Consider the following 15,340-nt stretch of genomic DNA (forward strand, 5'->3'; position numbering starts at 1 on the left):
ATTAATTAATTAATTCATTCATTCATTCATTTTCTAACTGCTTAGTCCTTTTAACGGATGCTGGGAAGCTGGATCCTATCCCAGCAATCTTCAGCAATCTGCTCTGACGGGTAAAAGGAAGTGAAGTGTAACACAACAGTTCGTCCTTGTTTAAGGTATGATAAACTACCAAATCAGCAGGTGTTTGAATGTTCTTCATAATGATGCTATGAAAGCATGGACTATAAAGTGCTCTTGGATGGCCACTTGAATTCTCTTTAATAAATCTAATTTACTGGTATGGGAAACATTGAATGGCCCTCTCTAAATAAAAGGCAATATCCTCATCCTAGAACTCCTTGTGTCCTCATCTTTCAAAATGATACTCCATTATTTTAGGGTAATTATGGCAACTTGAAGTAAACTTGGTGTTAGTAAATGATGGATGATGAGTGAGATCTACGACCATCAAAAACAATTTAATCTTTCATGTTGGAAAATAGTCTTTATTTCATCCCCAATTTATTTATTTAACTTTATATCATATGTTACCTATGGGCTGCACAGTGGCATAGTGGTTAGTGGCCTTACAACAAGTGGCCTTTCTGTGTGGAGTTTGCATGTCCTCCCTGTGTATGCATGGGTTCTCTCCGGGTACCCTGGCTTCCTCCCACTGTCCAAATTCATGCATGTTAGGTTAATTGGTTACTCTAAAACTGCCCATAGGAGTGAGTGTAAGTGGTGGTGTGTCTCTGTGTGGCCCTGCGATGGACTGGTGAGATGTCCAGGGTGTACCCTGCCTTTCGCCCAAAGACTGCTGGGATAGGCTCCAGCTGCCCTGTGACCCTTCATTGGATCAAGCGGTCAGGATAAGGAATGAATGAATGTTACCTATAATTCAGCCTCAGTGCAACAGCACAGTGAGAATGTATGGCAAAGTACTTGATGGGCTTTTTAAAAAAAAAAAGAAAATCAGATCAATGTTGCAGCATGATTACTTACAAATTTCTGCATCTTTTCTTTAATATGTAGGGATCTTATTCTGTTTTTTACAACTCTGATCCCTGCACTAAAAATGACACATCTATTAAAGGTGGAGTATATAAGATTTTCAATATTTTCAAAATAAATTAACTTATAAAATAACTACGATCATAATTAGTTTTTTTTTTTAACATGTAGGTTCCAGTCTGTTCATATTTGATGCGTTATTAAATTACAAGTTTAATTAATGACAAATGACAAAAAGCACTTTTTTTTTTTTTTTTTACTGTTAGGCAAACATTAAGAAGGGTCTTAGTCATTAATTAAACTTGTAATTTAATAACACATCAAATATGGACGGACTGGAGCCTACATGTTTAAAAAAAATGATCTAGTTCTTTTTTTAGTTAATTTATTTTGAAAATGTTTAAACTCTTACATACTCCACCTTTAAATACCCTTCTCAACTACAGAAGAATTTAGAGAACAGACCAGCTCAGCATTTATCAAATCCCATTAATTTTATTTAATCTTGTTTTCATCATCCATTTTACATTTAACATCATGTATATGACTGATCATAAAAATACACATACAATATTTTGATGTTTCATGTCTGACTATGACACCACACACTTTACATATATGTAAGCATAAAGTTATGCAAAAGCTCACATTCTCAATGTGAAGCAGGAGGCAAAGCAGCTGTCAGATATACTGCAGATGTTTCTACACCACAACAGAACAACCATAGTTTTTACATGAACTGCTCTTTATACAAAATGAGTCTATGTACACACTAATGATTTTCTATTTACAGTGTCTGTAATTAAATAAACAATGTTAACAGGTCAACAAATCAAAGCAATGGTTGAGAGTGAAAGTTTAACTTGGCACAATTTGTGCTAATTGGTTGTGTTGATCCAGTGTTACGTGCCAATAATAACATCATGTGAAGCTCACCATGCAACATAATATAATGACAAGAATTAGAATTTCAGTAAAATATCAGACAAAATATGATTGCACCAGACACAATGTATCTGTGTAATATGTTTACTCACACTTTATGCTGCATGAAATGTATATATTCAGTACTTTGCTGCGTAACCTGGGTGCAACATCTTCCTTGGCACACTAAGGATCACTGTTAACTTGTATGTTTAACTTCTAAGAATACACTTCCACTATGAGGGTTTCAATTAGAAAAATATGTTTCTGTAATTTGGCTTAATAGTATATTAGTAGTAGTATAATAGTATATAAGTATATTTCAACGGGTGAGGTATATTTTAGGCAGAAAAATCTCATTAAGTGTACTTCCGTCAGCAAATCTTACATTCACAATGACTCCATATGAAAATAATATTTCACACCATCTGACTCATTCACATTCCACATAAAACAGAAGCATCAAAACATCATCTTCTCACCTCTGGGCCTCATAGCTTGTGTAAATCTGTGATGACAAAAGTCAAGCAATGGCGCGCTTCTACTATTCTGGGTACTTGAGATTTGCGTCCTTTATGTGTTTTATAATCTCTGTAAGGTTTGTGCTGAAATAAACACATCTGAAACAGCTGTAATGTGTATGAGAACACTCACAGCACAAAGTGCAGCTCAGTGCAGCTTTCTTTTTTCATTAAATCTCATGATCTAAATGAACGAACACTCAGGATGAACTATTCTAAGGAAGTTTCCTCTGCTCTAACAGTCAGTGATTTCACTCATTAGTTACCAGTCCTGAGTGGAATTACTCTCTATAATGTTTTAAGGAAACCCCTGCAAACACAGCATGTTAATGTATAGCAACCTATCCAGGTCTAAACCCTAAATTCAGCTAATTGCTACCCACCTATCACTAAAAAGTAAAAAAAAACAGACTACAGTATAACCTTGTCGAACTTTTTCCTCTCTCATGTTATAAACAGCTCTGCCTGAAATAAGATTAGAATAAATGTTTTGCCTCTTACAAAACGAAAAGCTTTAAACAAAAGCAGGCCGTTGAGAGGGGGACAGTGAATCAGGTCAGATTCAAAGCTGTTGAAGTGAAGACTTCAACCTGGATGATATCAAATTATTGAACAAATGTATGCCAAATGCAGATCAAATGACTGACAAATAGTGTCAGTCCTCCCTTTCAGCAGGGTGAGGAGGACATTTGTTCATACTCTGGACATTTGAGAAGGGCAGGGTAGTTGGAAGAGTTCATCTGGAGGGAGGCCTCAGAGGAGATGGAGGAGGGGCTGCGGCCACGTCCCGCCCAAGCGTCTGGATGGAGGAACTGCCCGGAGTAATCTGAACAGTTGCTGAGGCGAGGTCGGTAGAAACCCTGATGTGGCCTGTACATTTCCTCTGCTGTGTAGCGCTTCATGAACAGGTACACTGACATGACCCCCGCCGTCTGGGGGGGAATCACGTGAGAGTTAAGACATGGCATTTTTCTTCAATATTATTCCCTTTAAGTGTTACAGCAATGATAAATAGAAAAGATAAATAGAATAGAAAAGCATAGAAAAAGTACACTTGCTCTTTGTTGGTTTTACACACCAGAACATGGTAAAATATAATCTGAGTCCTAATTTAGGCCGACGAAAAGTCATTGTAAGTGTTGAGTGCCTCAAAAATTAAACCAAATGAAACCAAAATACAAAAATGCATTTTATTCAGCCAAAGCTTTTTACCAAACAATGGCCTCAGATATGCCTTGAGATTGTTTTCAGATAAGGAGGTGATGGTTGACTGAATGATAGCAAGGTGCCCAGGTTCTGTAGTTTCACATCAAACCTAAGTCATCATCTCTCTGCAGTCGTGCTTAACAGCTCAAGTTGTTTCCATTGATGTGCTGTTTTCTTTGTGCACCGTGCTGAACATTATGATCGAACAGCTCTATCAAAATCCTGTCTGAAGGCAACTCTGCAAGCTTAAGCCATGCTGCCATGTTCTGCCATGACTTTTTCCTGGACACTTTCCAAGCAAGCCTCTTTTCTTGCTGTTCTTTCTTTTTGTTCTACCATTTTTGTCATGAGGTTTAATGTTTATTATGTTAAATAAGTGTGTGAGATGTAGTTTCTTCTAGTTTTCTGCATTTTATCCAATGATTGCATTTTCTGACATGGTGTGTACTTTTCGTTGCTAACTATCTCTCTAACTGTAACATTATGGACTCCAAAGTGTTTATTTATACCCCCTCCCTGACTATTTGGCAGTCCTTGACATTTTGTTAGGGTGTGACTGAAAAACCTCTCAAACTTCTGCCTCTGTGGTGTTTACACTTCCTCAGTGCTGATTAATTCATCAAATTAATTTAATAAGCTTTACATGACAACTATATTACCATCTTAATTCCTATTGAGGCATGTGGGGATTTCCCATACTGCTTCTGATAAGCGAATGGCAAAGTGTACCATGTCTGTTTTTGCTTTGAGGTTGTACCGATCTTATTTAATAGCTGGTGGGAATTTTTTTTTCTTTGTTGCCATAGAACATTCCAAAAAAAAAAAAAAAAAAAAAACTACACTAAACTAAACAAAAAAATTTTTTTTAATGTTACATTATTTAGTTTAATGTAAATATATATATATATATTTTTTTCTTGACTGTAAAATAACAATGTTCAACAGGATAACATTATGCAGCGACATGTACAGCATGATATCAATATAGAAACCCAAATATCAACTAGGAACTAGGAAATGGTCACTTAGACATTGATAGGCAAAGACGATGAGAATTTGTCAAATATGAGACTCCAATATGAGGATTTTTAGTAGAAAACAAGTAAAAAATAGTAATAACATTTGCTATGTGTTTTGGTTTTATATATATTTGAATAATAAGCAGTAAGGCTACCTACCTCTGTCAGCAGGAAGGAGATGGCAGCGAAGGCAAACGACCAGCCATACTTGTAGCTGAAATAGGCTTCGTTGGTTTTGGTCCTGTTCAGCATTTCATCATTAATGTTGGAGATGTACAACACCAGACCAACAACCAGAGACAGACCTGCAGCAGGCCAAGACAAATGATTACAATTCCAAAAGAGAAAGACAAAACATATTTCTATTCTATTCTATTCTATTCTATTCTATTCTATTCTATTGACAGTAAATGCTTGTGAAAACAAAAGTATGTGCCCCTGTTATTTTAATCAGTTCAAATCAACTCAGCTTTTATCTATAAAGCACTTTTCATACAAAAAGTAGCACAAAATGTTTTACACAAAAACAAAAACATCTCTTCACACACCCAAAATATAAACCTAACAATTATAAACAACTAAATTAACCTTAAAATTAATCCTGAAGCACACAGAGAGCCAATGTAGCACTTTTGTAGCACTGGTCAGAACTCGTGGTGCTGAGTTCTTATATAATTATATACTTATATAAGAGCAGGACATTACTATAATCTAATCTACTAGCAATAAAAGCATGCATCAACACCTCCATGCTGGCAAGAGAGAAAAAGTCCCAAATGTTTTGTCTTTGCGATATCTCTAATGTATGGAATAAAATCCAGCCCACAGTCAAAAACGACACCCAGATTTTTCACATAGTTTAGAATTCTGCAAGTTGGATCAAATTTTTTCTCATCTTCAGGACCAATAATTAAAACTTCAAACTTTTTGTCCTGGTTAAGGTGTAAAATGTTAGCGGCCATCCATAACTTTATATCTAAAATACAGTTTAAGAGGCTCCAAGTCATCAGGAGACATGGTGATGTAGAATGTGTGTCGTTTTATCTTCTTTACCAGATGCAGTACTAAGATCCAGTAATACCAGGGCAGAAAGTTTCTGAGAGCCACCGGAAGTCATAAACAAACTTTAAAAGGGCCATCTCTGTACTGTTGTTTGCCTTAAAACCAGACTGATCTTACTTTTACTCTTCTTCAGAAGAGGCCTCACTACTGCTGTGCGGAAGGCAATGCAGTGACGTAGTACTGAATGTGTATGGGAATGCATGTCATCATTCATTTTGAATTTGAATTTATCGATGTGAAAGGGACATGCACAACAATACATTGACCTCAAAGGGAAATGTGTTTCGTGCCCGGCTTTTGCAAAGCTGCTGTCCTGAGACGGGCAGATTTTAAAATACTCTAAAATGTGGGTTAAAATGAAAACATATTAACATTAACACTTCAGTTTCACAGAATTTATGCAGACTAAACTTAATCACTTAATTTATCTCATGGCAATAAATAAAGCTGTATGTTTAAATTTTTGGAGGACAAACTACCTGACAAGATGAAGAATATTCCAGAGACAAAAGCCAGGATGGTGCGATGTGGTCGGATATGGCCGATGTTACTCAGAACAAAACCGATGAACATGAAGAAGAGGCTGACCAGAGGAAAGGGTGTCGCAGAGCGGATCATTTCTAAAACAGCAGGAGAAACACAAGAATTAGGAAACAGAAGAGCTGAGCAGATGTAGACTGATGTATGTGTGTTTTTTATTTATTCATTTTCTTAAGTCTTAGGTTTTAACACAGCAGGAGCTTTTGAACTGCTCAGTGTCCTGATGGAGATGGTAAATTATGGGTTTTATCATGAGAAAACAGGAGACATTTCAACTTTGAGGAAATGATCGAGTAGATCTCAGGAGTAAAGAAACCCAAGAGCTCGTGTTACTTATTTCCAAATCCTCCCCGTTGAGTTTTTCATTCCACAAAATGTTAGTCTTCCAGCTGAGAGAACCAGATGTCTCAGATCACAGCCTTAATGGAACTGGTTACTTAAGTAGTTGGCTAACTTCAAATAGCAGAGTAAACTTGCCTATTAAAGAGTTTCTGTAGATATTTGACCTACTTTAAAATCTAGTTTGAATTAAAAAATTAAATTGAATTGAGTCATTGCGAATTCACATGAAGTCGCTGTGGTTACCTTCTCGAACTGCACATTTCATATCTCTCCCAAACCCAGCATGGATGATAAGCCAGAGGAATCCGGCCACAGATCATTATTACAGGGAAGAAAATAATAATATTTTAAATATACTGTTATAATGTCACAGTTCATTCAAATTAATGCATACAGTGTTTAATTTCACCAGTGTCTCAAAACATCAAGTGGAAAACACTTTTGAGCTCCATTAGTTTCTATTTTTAATTTTATAATGTAAAAGTTCCATTTTATTATAATGTAAAAGTTCAACTCTATTATAATGTAAAAAAAGATTATTTGATAATATATAGAAATAGAAGAAATTTAGTTGGGTAATTACTTCTTACATGACTGGTCAGTGCCTCAGGTTTTTATAAAAGGGAGTTTATTTCATCTCTTTCATGAACAAACTTCTTTTCTGAATTCCTTTTAAATTTGACCCCTTGTTCTTCCTCCATCATCTCCAGCTGTCTTCCTCTTTTATCTCCTGTCTTTGTCTTTTTTTATTTGAATGTTTTTTCTTTATTTGTATCATCAAAAGAGACACTGAGCCGTTCTCAGATCAGCTGAGAGACATAATCTCACCAGCATGCTCTGGGTTTTCCATGAGGCCACCTTTAAGTGGAACCTGTTTGAAACATCCCCCTTAGAGGCATCCAGAAGACGTTCTGTCCAGATGCCCAAATCACTTCAATTGGCTCTTTTAATGTGGAGGATGAGTGATTATACTATGAGCCGCTTCAGGATCAGAAAACATTTCTCCATATCCCTTAGGGTGAGCCAGACATTCTTTAGCTTTCAGCAAGTTGCTCTTTGCCAGATTAGACTGGTCCCGCTCCACTTAACCTGTCAATCTCATCTTCTCTTCCACCTGTACCATTGAATAAGAACCTGAGTGTTTTTTTTAAATGCTTCCACTTGAGACAGGGACTCCCTCCCCACCTGGAGTGGACATTCCATGCTTTTACTTCTGAAGGCTATTGCCTTAAATCTGGAAGTGCCAATTCTCATCTCAGCTGCTCTATACACAGCTGCAAACCAGCCAGAAACCAGTTTGAGGTCCTTACTAAATGCAAACAAAACCTCATCATCCACAAAAAGGAAAGATCAATCATTGGCTGACCAAATCAGAATATCTCTACACTTATCTGCACCTAGAAATACTATGCACGAAGGTTCTAGAATCTGTTGCAAATGGCAGCTTTATCAACAACAAACATCAGAAATTAGTCAGACTTACTGCTAGCAATCTGTTCCAAGCCTTTGAAAGCCTTCTCAAGTTAACAAGTCAAGGTTACTTGTACAAGACACTTCAAATGCGTCACATAACACCAAAGCATTACAGATTGTGCAAAGAAAACATTAAAATGTAATAAATGACAAATAGGAAAAACCACAATGAAAACAAAAACATGAAAACTCATGGTAAAACTCTCATTCATCCTCCAGCATCTTGATGAGGATAAATACCTGCTTCAATATCCATAATCAAGATTAAAACAACTATTTTAATCTCAATTTGAAGACAAGAAATGACTGCAAACTCTTCTTTCCAGCACTTTTGTTCAGACTTTTCCAGGACGCCTGAACATTTTATATGTTGGAATTATCCTCTGTCTTATAATCTATTAAACCTTACAATTTATTACACCTTTCATGGCAAAAACTATTTTGGGACCACAGCTGGAGGACAAGATATTAGAGCTGAAACGGCTTGCTCAGAATCCCTTGTACTTGTCTGCAAACGGTAATCATGTGTATTCATGCATGATCTTCCTGTAGGAGGTGTTTAAAAAATGAAAACGACACCCTTAAATTTTTCATATACGCCATGCTCATTTCTCGGGTGAGCTGGCCTTGGGGATTGGTCCAGAAATAGCATATCCCAAATGCAAAATGACAGCGTAGCACAGCGTTGTGGACTGGAGTCCAAATGATCGAAGTCACATCCGTTGTCACTTTGGATTTAAGAATATCAAGATATTAACAACCTTTTAGAGTTATTGTCAACAAAATAACCTTAGCACTGGCTATAAGAGAACATTAGCATAAACAGGCTTATTCACCTGTCAGCCAATGAAATTTTCTAAATTATCCATGAATAAATAATTTTCTCAAGCAGTTAATTTCTGCCTGTGATGGACCGGCGACCGGTCCAGGGTGTACCCTGCCTCTTGCCTGCTAATGGCTTCGATTAGCTCCAGCCCCTCTCAATCCCTGAACTGGATTAAGTGGTGTAGAAACTGAATGAATAAGTGTTTTTTATTTACTGTGTAGTTGCTGGATTATGCCTGACAGATTTTTTTTTATGTTTCTGTTTACTTTAGTGTAAAACACACAACTCTTGAGGATGAAAAAAAAAAAATCAAGCCAGTTCTGAATATGCAAATAAAACTTTGCAACTCCTTAAATTTCAAAACAAAAGACAATCCTACCCACATGTTGAAATGACATATGCAAAATAGAAAGACACATGCTTAAAACCATGAAAAAACCTGTTTTATGAGAGAGGTTACTTACTGAGCACACTAACAGTGGACTCAGAGGTCATCTGGACATTAGTGGGCATCACATACTCAATGGTAAAACACCGTCCTTTCTCCTCCCCTAGAACAAAGGACACATTTTATGAAGTTTTTAGCAGTACAAACTGATTATAATATTAAAGTTGCAACAAAGAAAAGCTCAACCGGAAAATAGATTAATACAATATCATGAATACCTATAAGGACAATTATATTTATGGATGTAATGGATTTATGGATGTAATGTGAGATAGTCTCAAGCTTACAGTTTCGTTGACTATTTTTGTTCTTGGTATTTCTTTGAGGAACACTCAGATTTTAACACCAATTTGACACATATACCACATAGTCTGACAGAAAAATACAGAAACTGATGCCTTCCTCAGCAGTTCATTAGACACTTTGAGGCACTGCAAGAGTTGATATCCGTGTTTTCACATGCATAATTAGCTTTCACAACACAAGCATAGATACAGTACTGAACGAAGAATAACTACAATTCTGTATGTTAGATAAAATATTTTGTTTTTCACTTGTTGAAAAATTTGTTTTTATTTTTCATATAATCAGTTATATCTGTGGATCTTAAGACATGTTAAATTAGTTTTTATTTCATATTTGAGTCTGTGCTAACCATTATAAACAGTACGACCCAGTCTCAACAAAAATCTGCAAATATGTTTGTCAGAATAAAAGTAAAAATCACTGTAAGAAGAAAAAGAGAAAGAGAAAGTATTATAGCTGTAAATGTACCCAAGATGGCTGATAGTTTAACAACTGCAACTGACTTGAATCAGCAATGACAAAGAAAGGGAAGGAGCCTGACGTTTCTGCTAAAGATGATTTAAGTGATAAGAATGGATCAGATTAAGATCTGCATCTCACAATTCTATTATATAAATTAAATGATACACAAAAGATGACAATATGTGTTAGAAAGACATGATGTGTAACTATGATTGACATTTTTCTCCTTAGTTTGCTACTGTGTTGAAGTGACAAACCTACACACACAAAGTTTGCTATAATGTGGGTCTGAGGTCATTTTGGTTTCCTGCTGTTTCTTCCTAAATGGTTTTATGTTGCAGCACAGCTGTGATGTAACTACGGTACATTATAGGTACTTTCACATCCAATATAGATTACACTCTGTCTGGCAGGAATTTAAGAAAAACTAACATTTAAGATAATCTAGAACAATTCATACATGAATGAACACAATTTTTAACATTAAATCAAGTCACTGAATATCAATAAATTTTGAAAGTCCGGCAGTTTTACATTGTCATTGTTTCCATGTTTTTGAGCAATAATGTTTTGGGGTCAAACTGTGCACCACAATAGTTAAGTAGGCAATAAGGCCACTCAATCAACTCTTAAATACACAATGAACCATTGGTTAATGTGTGACCTGCTGCCCGCAGTGGCCTGCTGCACAGCTAGACAGGCTGGCTACACATTTACTGAGTGATTAACCCTGAAACAGGATGGGGCAGGTCAGCTGTGGTGCACGGGTTAATGGGACAATTCAACAGTTAATGGAATTACCAAAGCTGACAAAACTAGCGCAATCTACAAGGGTTTAACTAACAACATACATGTCACTCCATTGTGGTTGGCCACATCAGATACATTAACTCAGTGAAAGTTGGCAAAGTAAACAGCAGTTAAACACTTCACACAATTATTTGGAATAAAAGAAAGGTAGAATTGCTGTAAAAGAGCCATAATAAATACAATCTAAAATTCATAGTATTATTTTGCTTGTAGTTTTACTTATTTGATTCCTTTTTATTAAACCTTTTTCAACATTACCACTACCGTTTTTTTCTTTTACCTTCGTTGCCTAGCCAAGCCGTATGCTTGCACATTTAAGGGAGTGTCTCGCTTTACATTTTACTGCATATTATGTGCACATAATAAAGCAAGTGACAAATAAATAACTTCCATCTTACTGAAAGTTAGTCTGAAACCTACAAAAAGATGGAAAATGCAGGAGCTTAAATATAGACATTTCAAACGAAAGGTTTTGTTCCTCAGAGAGGAGCTCAACATGCCACTGTCTGCAGTGGTCAACTTAGCTGAAATTGAGATGAACTCAGATGAACTATTATCCTTGCACACTGTGAAAAGTAGCCTACCCACTCATCCAACAGAAAATGATCTGGGCAGGCAGGGACAAAAACAGATAAAAAGTTATTAGTTTTTAACATATGATGCTTCTGCATTTTGGCTTATCCATTAACAGAGATGGAAATTTCATTGATATTTCCTGATATTGCATTTAAATACCTCATTTTAAATCCCACAAAGGACCAGATTATTTATTTACTATTTCCACATTACCTGAGATTTGAATGAGCATGTACCTTAGACACCTATTTAAAGGCTGTTTTCTGGTATATTTACAAGTGAAAATGGTATATCTGCAATTTTGCCACTTCAGTGGACATTAGGAGTCACCTAACACACTGCCACTCAAAGAATAAACAAATGTAGAATAAGATTTCACATACATACAAACACATGATTACTAAGTTTACCTCAGTTATAAACAGTACAAGAAAATGATACTAGTCAATTTCAACAAATAAAACAAAAGTCTAAACATGAACTGAGTAGCATCAGACAGAAAAGCAACACATTAGTAAGCAAAAAAGTGGTACAATGCAGTTTACCATCATCCTATAAGCCAAGTAAAAACAAAGACTGATACCTGGTTTACTCTTGGGCAACACTTGTTTGGAAGTTTTTTTCTCTATGAAAAGATTAAAAACTAACAGTTAGTTCTTGTCTTTATTCAGTTTCTTCAAACATGCCTTTTGGTGCTGGAACTGGGGAGGATCAGTATTTTTGATGGTCCAAAAAGCCTTTATCCATGCAGCATGAAATATCATTGTGCCCATCTAACATTACACTACATAGCGGTGTGGTACTACTATGTAGGGGTATAGTGGTGAACAAAATGCAGGTCCAAAGAAAGGAGAGGAGGGTTTTCAGTCTATGGTGTCTTTGGTGCCGCAAAAAGTCAGTCAGTCATTGGATAAGTTATGAGGAAAGAAGACTTGATCATCAACCACTAGAAGAAAAGCGACTGCAGTTTGAAGGGTACAGCAGAAAAGTTAAGTGCAGTTTTGAGATCTACTACATACAGCAAGGAAACACTTTAGTTATAGGTCCAAAGGTTTCATGGAAGGAAAGGCAAATTTAAAAGATTCATGCTCAAGCATTTAAACTCTACACACAAACTAATCCTCTATACTAGCAGGTGGATGTGGAGAAGGACAGAAATGTGGAAGGAAACAAGCTTTGAATACACAACATACATTTAATTGAAAAGTCAACTTTGAAGTCCACATGATGAAGCAAAAAAGAGCTGTAGGTTAGAGCGCACGCTCCAACTTTCCTCAATTACTGGACTGTGTTAATGTTATTGAATGTTTTGGGCCCGTTTACACAACAATGCTGAGACAGTAAAATGCAAAAGTTTGGTTGAGTTGTGGTCTAGTGTTTACAAGGTTACAGAGTTATGGGTGGACAAAACCACGGTTTGAACATGGGCTCCAGAATAGATTTTTCTGATAATGCAAAATGAATCCTGTCTGTATTTTGTAAACACAAACAGAAACCTGTAGGCAGCAATATAATCTGTCATAATGTTGCATTTGGGTTCCCTGTCTACGTCATGAACAATGTGGCAAAACAATAGTGGTGGACTTTTGGGTTTTGTTTGTGAATCTGAATTTTTATTACAGATATTTTGACCTCTTCAAAGTAAAACCCCAACATTCACAGCATCAGCCAATAGATTACATATGCTAGATCAGGGGTTCCCAAACTCTGAGCTACAACTGCCAAGATAACATACATACAATAACATTGTGACACCACGCTTGGAGCGACTGGCTAAATGTGTGATTTATCAAATACATCATCTTAATATAAGACTTGAACACTGTCTTCGTCTTTATACATAAGGAGGATAAACCGACTGATGAATTATGAACGGCTGCGACAAAGGACTCATAAGCTTCAAAATTAGTTTCTCTATGCCAAATTTGACGTTTTCGGATGAGTATGAACTTTTTGGTTTGTACATTAATGCGTTAAAAAATTATATTTTTATTTCAATTAATCTTCTTGAATCATTGTATTAATTTTGACAGACCTAATAAAAATCCTAAATTTATTTGATAAATGTAAATTTTTTATTTAGTAAGTTAACTTTATATAATACTCTGCCCCTCCCCACCGAAATGATCATAGAACGTCCAGTTTGGGAAAAGCTGCACTAAACAGCAAATGCACCTCTACACAAGCAGTTGTTATGTCTTCACACATTCAGCGTGTCGTTGCAAAGTTAAACACCCCACTTATACACCTGGCATGCACATTACATTGTTTCCAGTCCTATTTGCATTTTCAGTCTGCACGGAGGTAGTTTTACTCCTGCTGAGGGTTAAATGTAACTTTTTTTTAAAATGCAAAAGGAAATATTTGGGATTTTGCACAAAAACCTTGTTGTGTAAACAGGGCCTTATGTGAGAATAATTAAACTTCCCAACATAAATTATGCCAGGTTACTCGTAATTATTATGTACAACCTTTATGAGAATCAATTTGATGTTCATACTAATGAAGTAATAAGAACAAATAATTAAACAGTTTCCTTTTGATTTGAAAAAAAAGACATTATCAATAAATGATCTCATCAAGATATCATCCCCTTTCAGAGCATCTTATTCAAATTGTTTATGCTTGTTTAAGCCTTGTTTCTTAAAAAAGGATTTTTGTGGTCAGAAGCTACTTAAAAAAACAACTAATGAATCTAAATTGTTTTTTCAGCTTCTGCCATTTCACTGCAATTTCAGAATTAAGCTAAAACTTTAGTATTTTGTATTTTTGAGGATTATTTGATTAAACTCCACAACTAAACTAAAGGCTAAAACAAACCTTAACCATAAAGCTTAACAACAGACATAATTTTAACATATAATATTTTACAGTGAAGAGATAAAAAGTTGTACTTTAACTTAACATCATCGATTTGTTCTAATTTTATACAAGCTCACCAGCCAAGAAGCACACCCTCCAGAGCCCAGAGTGGAGGGACATACGCATCTCAGTGCTCTGGTTGAGGGGAAGGATGACCCCTTCCTCCAGGTAGAGCCAGTAGTCGGTGCTCACTGCGATACCCAACAGGCCGAGGCCGCAAACAGCAAAAACGCTGCTCAGCAACGTCAGCGCCTTCCTGCCACATAGGCTCATACCACAGCTTCAACAGCAGGGGGGCACTGCCAGCAGAAAGGAGAGCTGGAAGAGGGGAAGAAAGATAAAACAAAATTACTATGAGATTGAAAAAAAAAAAGGAAAACGATAACAACACATAAAATGCAAAGGGATGTATCTTTTTCTTTTATTAATCTTGGCTCCTTGTATAAGAGATACTATAATAAACACAGACAAGTTAAAGTGCTACGGTTTATTCTTTTAACTGTTTTCAACACTGCTATTAATAGTGAAGTTCAGCGAACAAGTTGACAGGACACGATCAATATTTAAGCAAATGCCAAGACTCAGTGTTTCAGAGCTGAAAAGAAACCCTCATAGAGATTCTCTCTCAAAATTTAATGATTTTTGCTATTGATGATTATAAATCAGTGTATTTAAATGGAATGAATGCTATTGTTTTGAGAAAAACCCTACATATATATATATATATATATATATATATATATATATATATATATATATATATATATATATATATATATATAGTGTAAAAGACAATTATCTGAAGACCTTTTCTGCTCAAATAATCCCGTTAGCTCCCAGAAACTTACACTTCCAATACAGAAGCAGTATATATTTATATTTATATATATATATATATATATATATATATGTATATATATATATATATATATATATATATATATATATATATATATATATATATTTATATATA

At 35.6% G+C, this 15,340-nt stretch overlaps 1 protein-coding gene across 2 annotated transcripts; it reads right to left on the reverse strand.

Annotated features, from left to right (window-relative positions):
• Window positions 1-3,103: 3,103 nt before the first annotated feature.
• LOC306774321 (voltage-dependent calcium channel gamma-5 subunit) lies at window positions 3,104-14,640 on the reverse strand (the record flags this gene model as incomplete). 2 transcript variants are annotated; one of them, XM_079264331.1, is made up of 6 exons in its annotated part: window positions 3,104-3,367; window positions 4,820-4,965; window positions 6,202-6,342; window positions 9,368-9,454; window positions 12,089-12,130; window positions 14,445-14,640. In XM_079264331.1, 6 exons carry the CDS (start codon window positions 14,638-14,640, stop codon window positions 3,104-3,106), a joined length of 876 nt encoding a protein of 291 aa, XP_079120457.1. The 2 variants fall into 2 exon arrangements, with proteins under 2 accessions (XP_079120457.1, XP_079120458.1); XM_079264332.1 differs by lacking the exon at window positions 12,089-12,130.
• Window positions 14,641-15,340: the final 700 nt, after the last annotated feature.

The sequence above is a fragment of the Telmatherina bonti genome, assembly GCF_933228915.1.
Source record: "Telmatherina bonti genome assembly, chromosome: 3".
NCBI lineage: Eukaryota > Metazoa > Chordata > Actinopteri > Atheriniformes > Telmatherinidae > Telmatherina > Telmatherina bonti.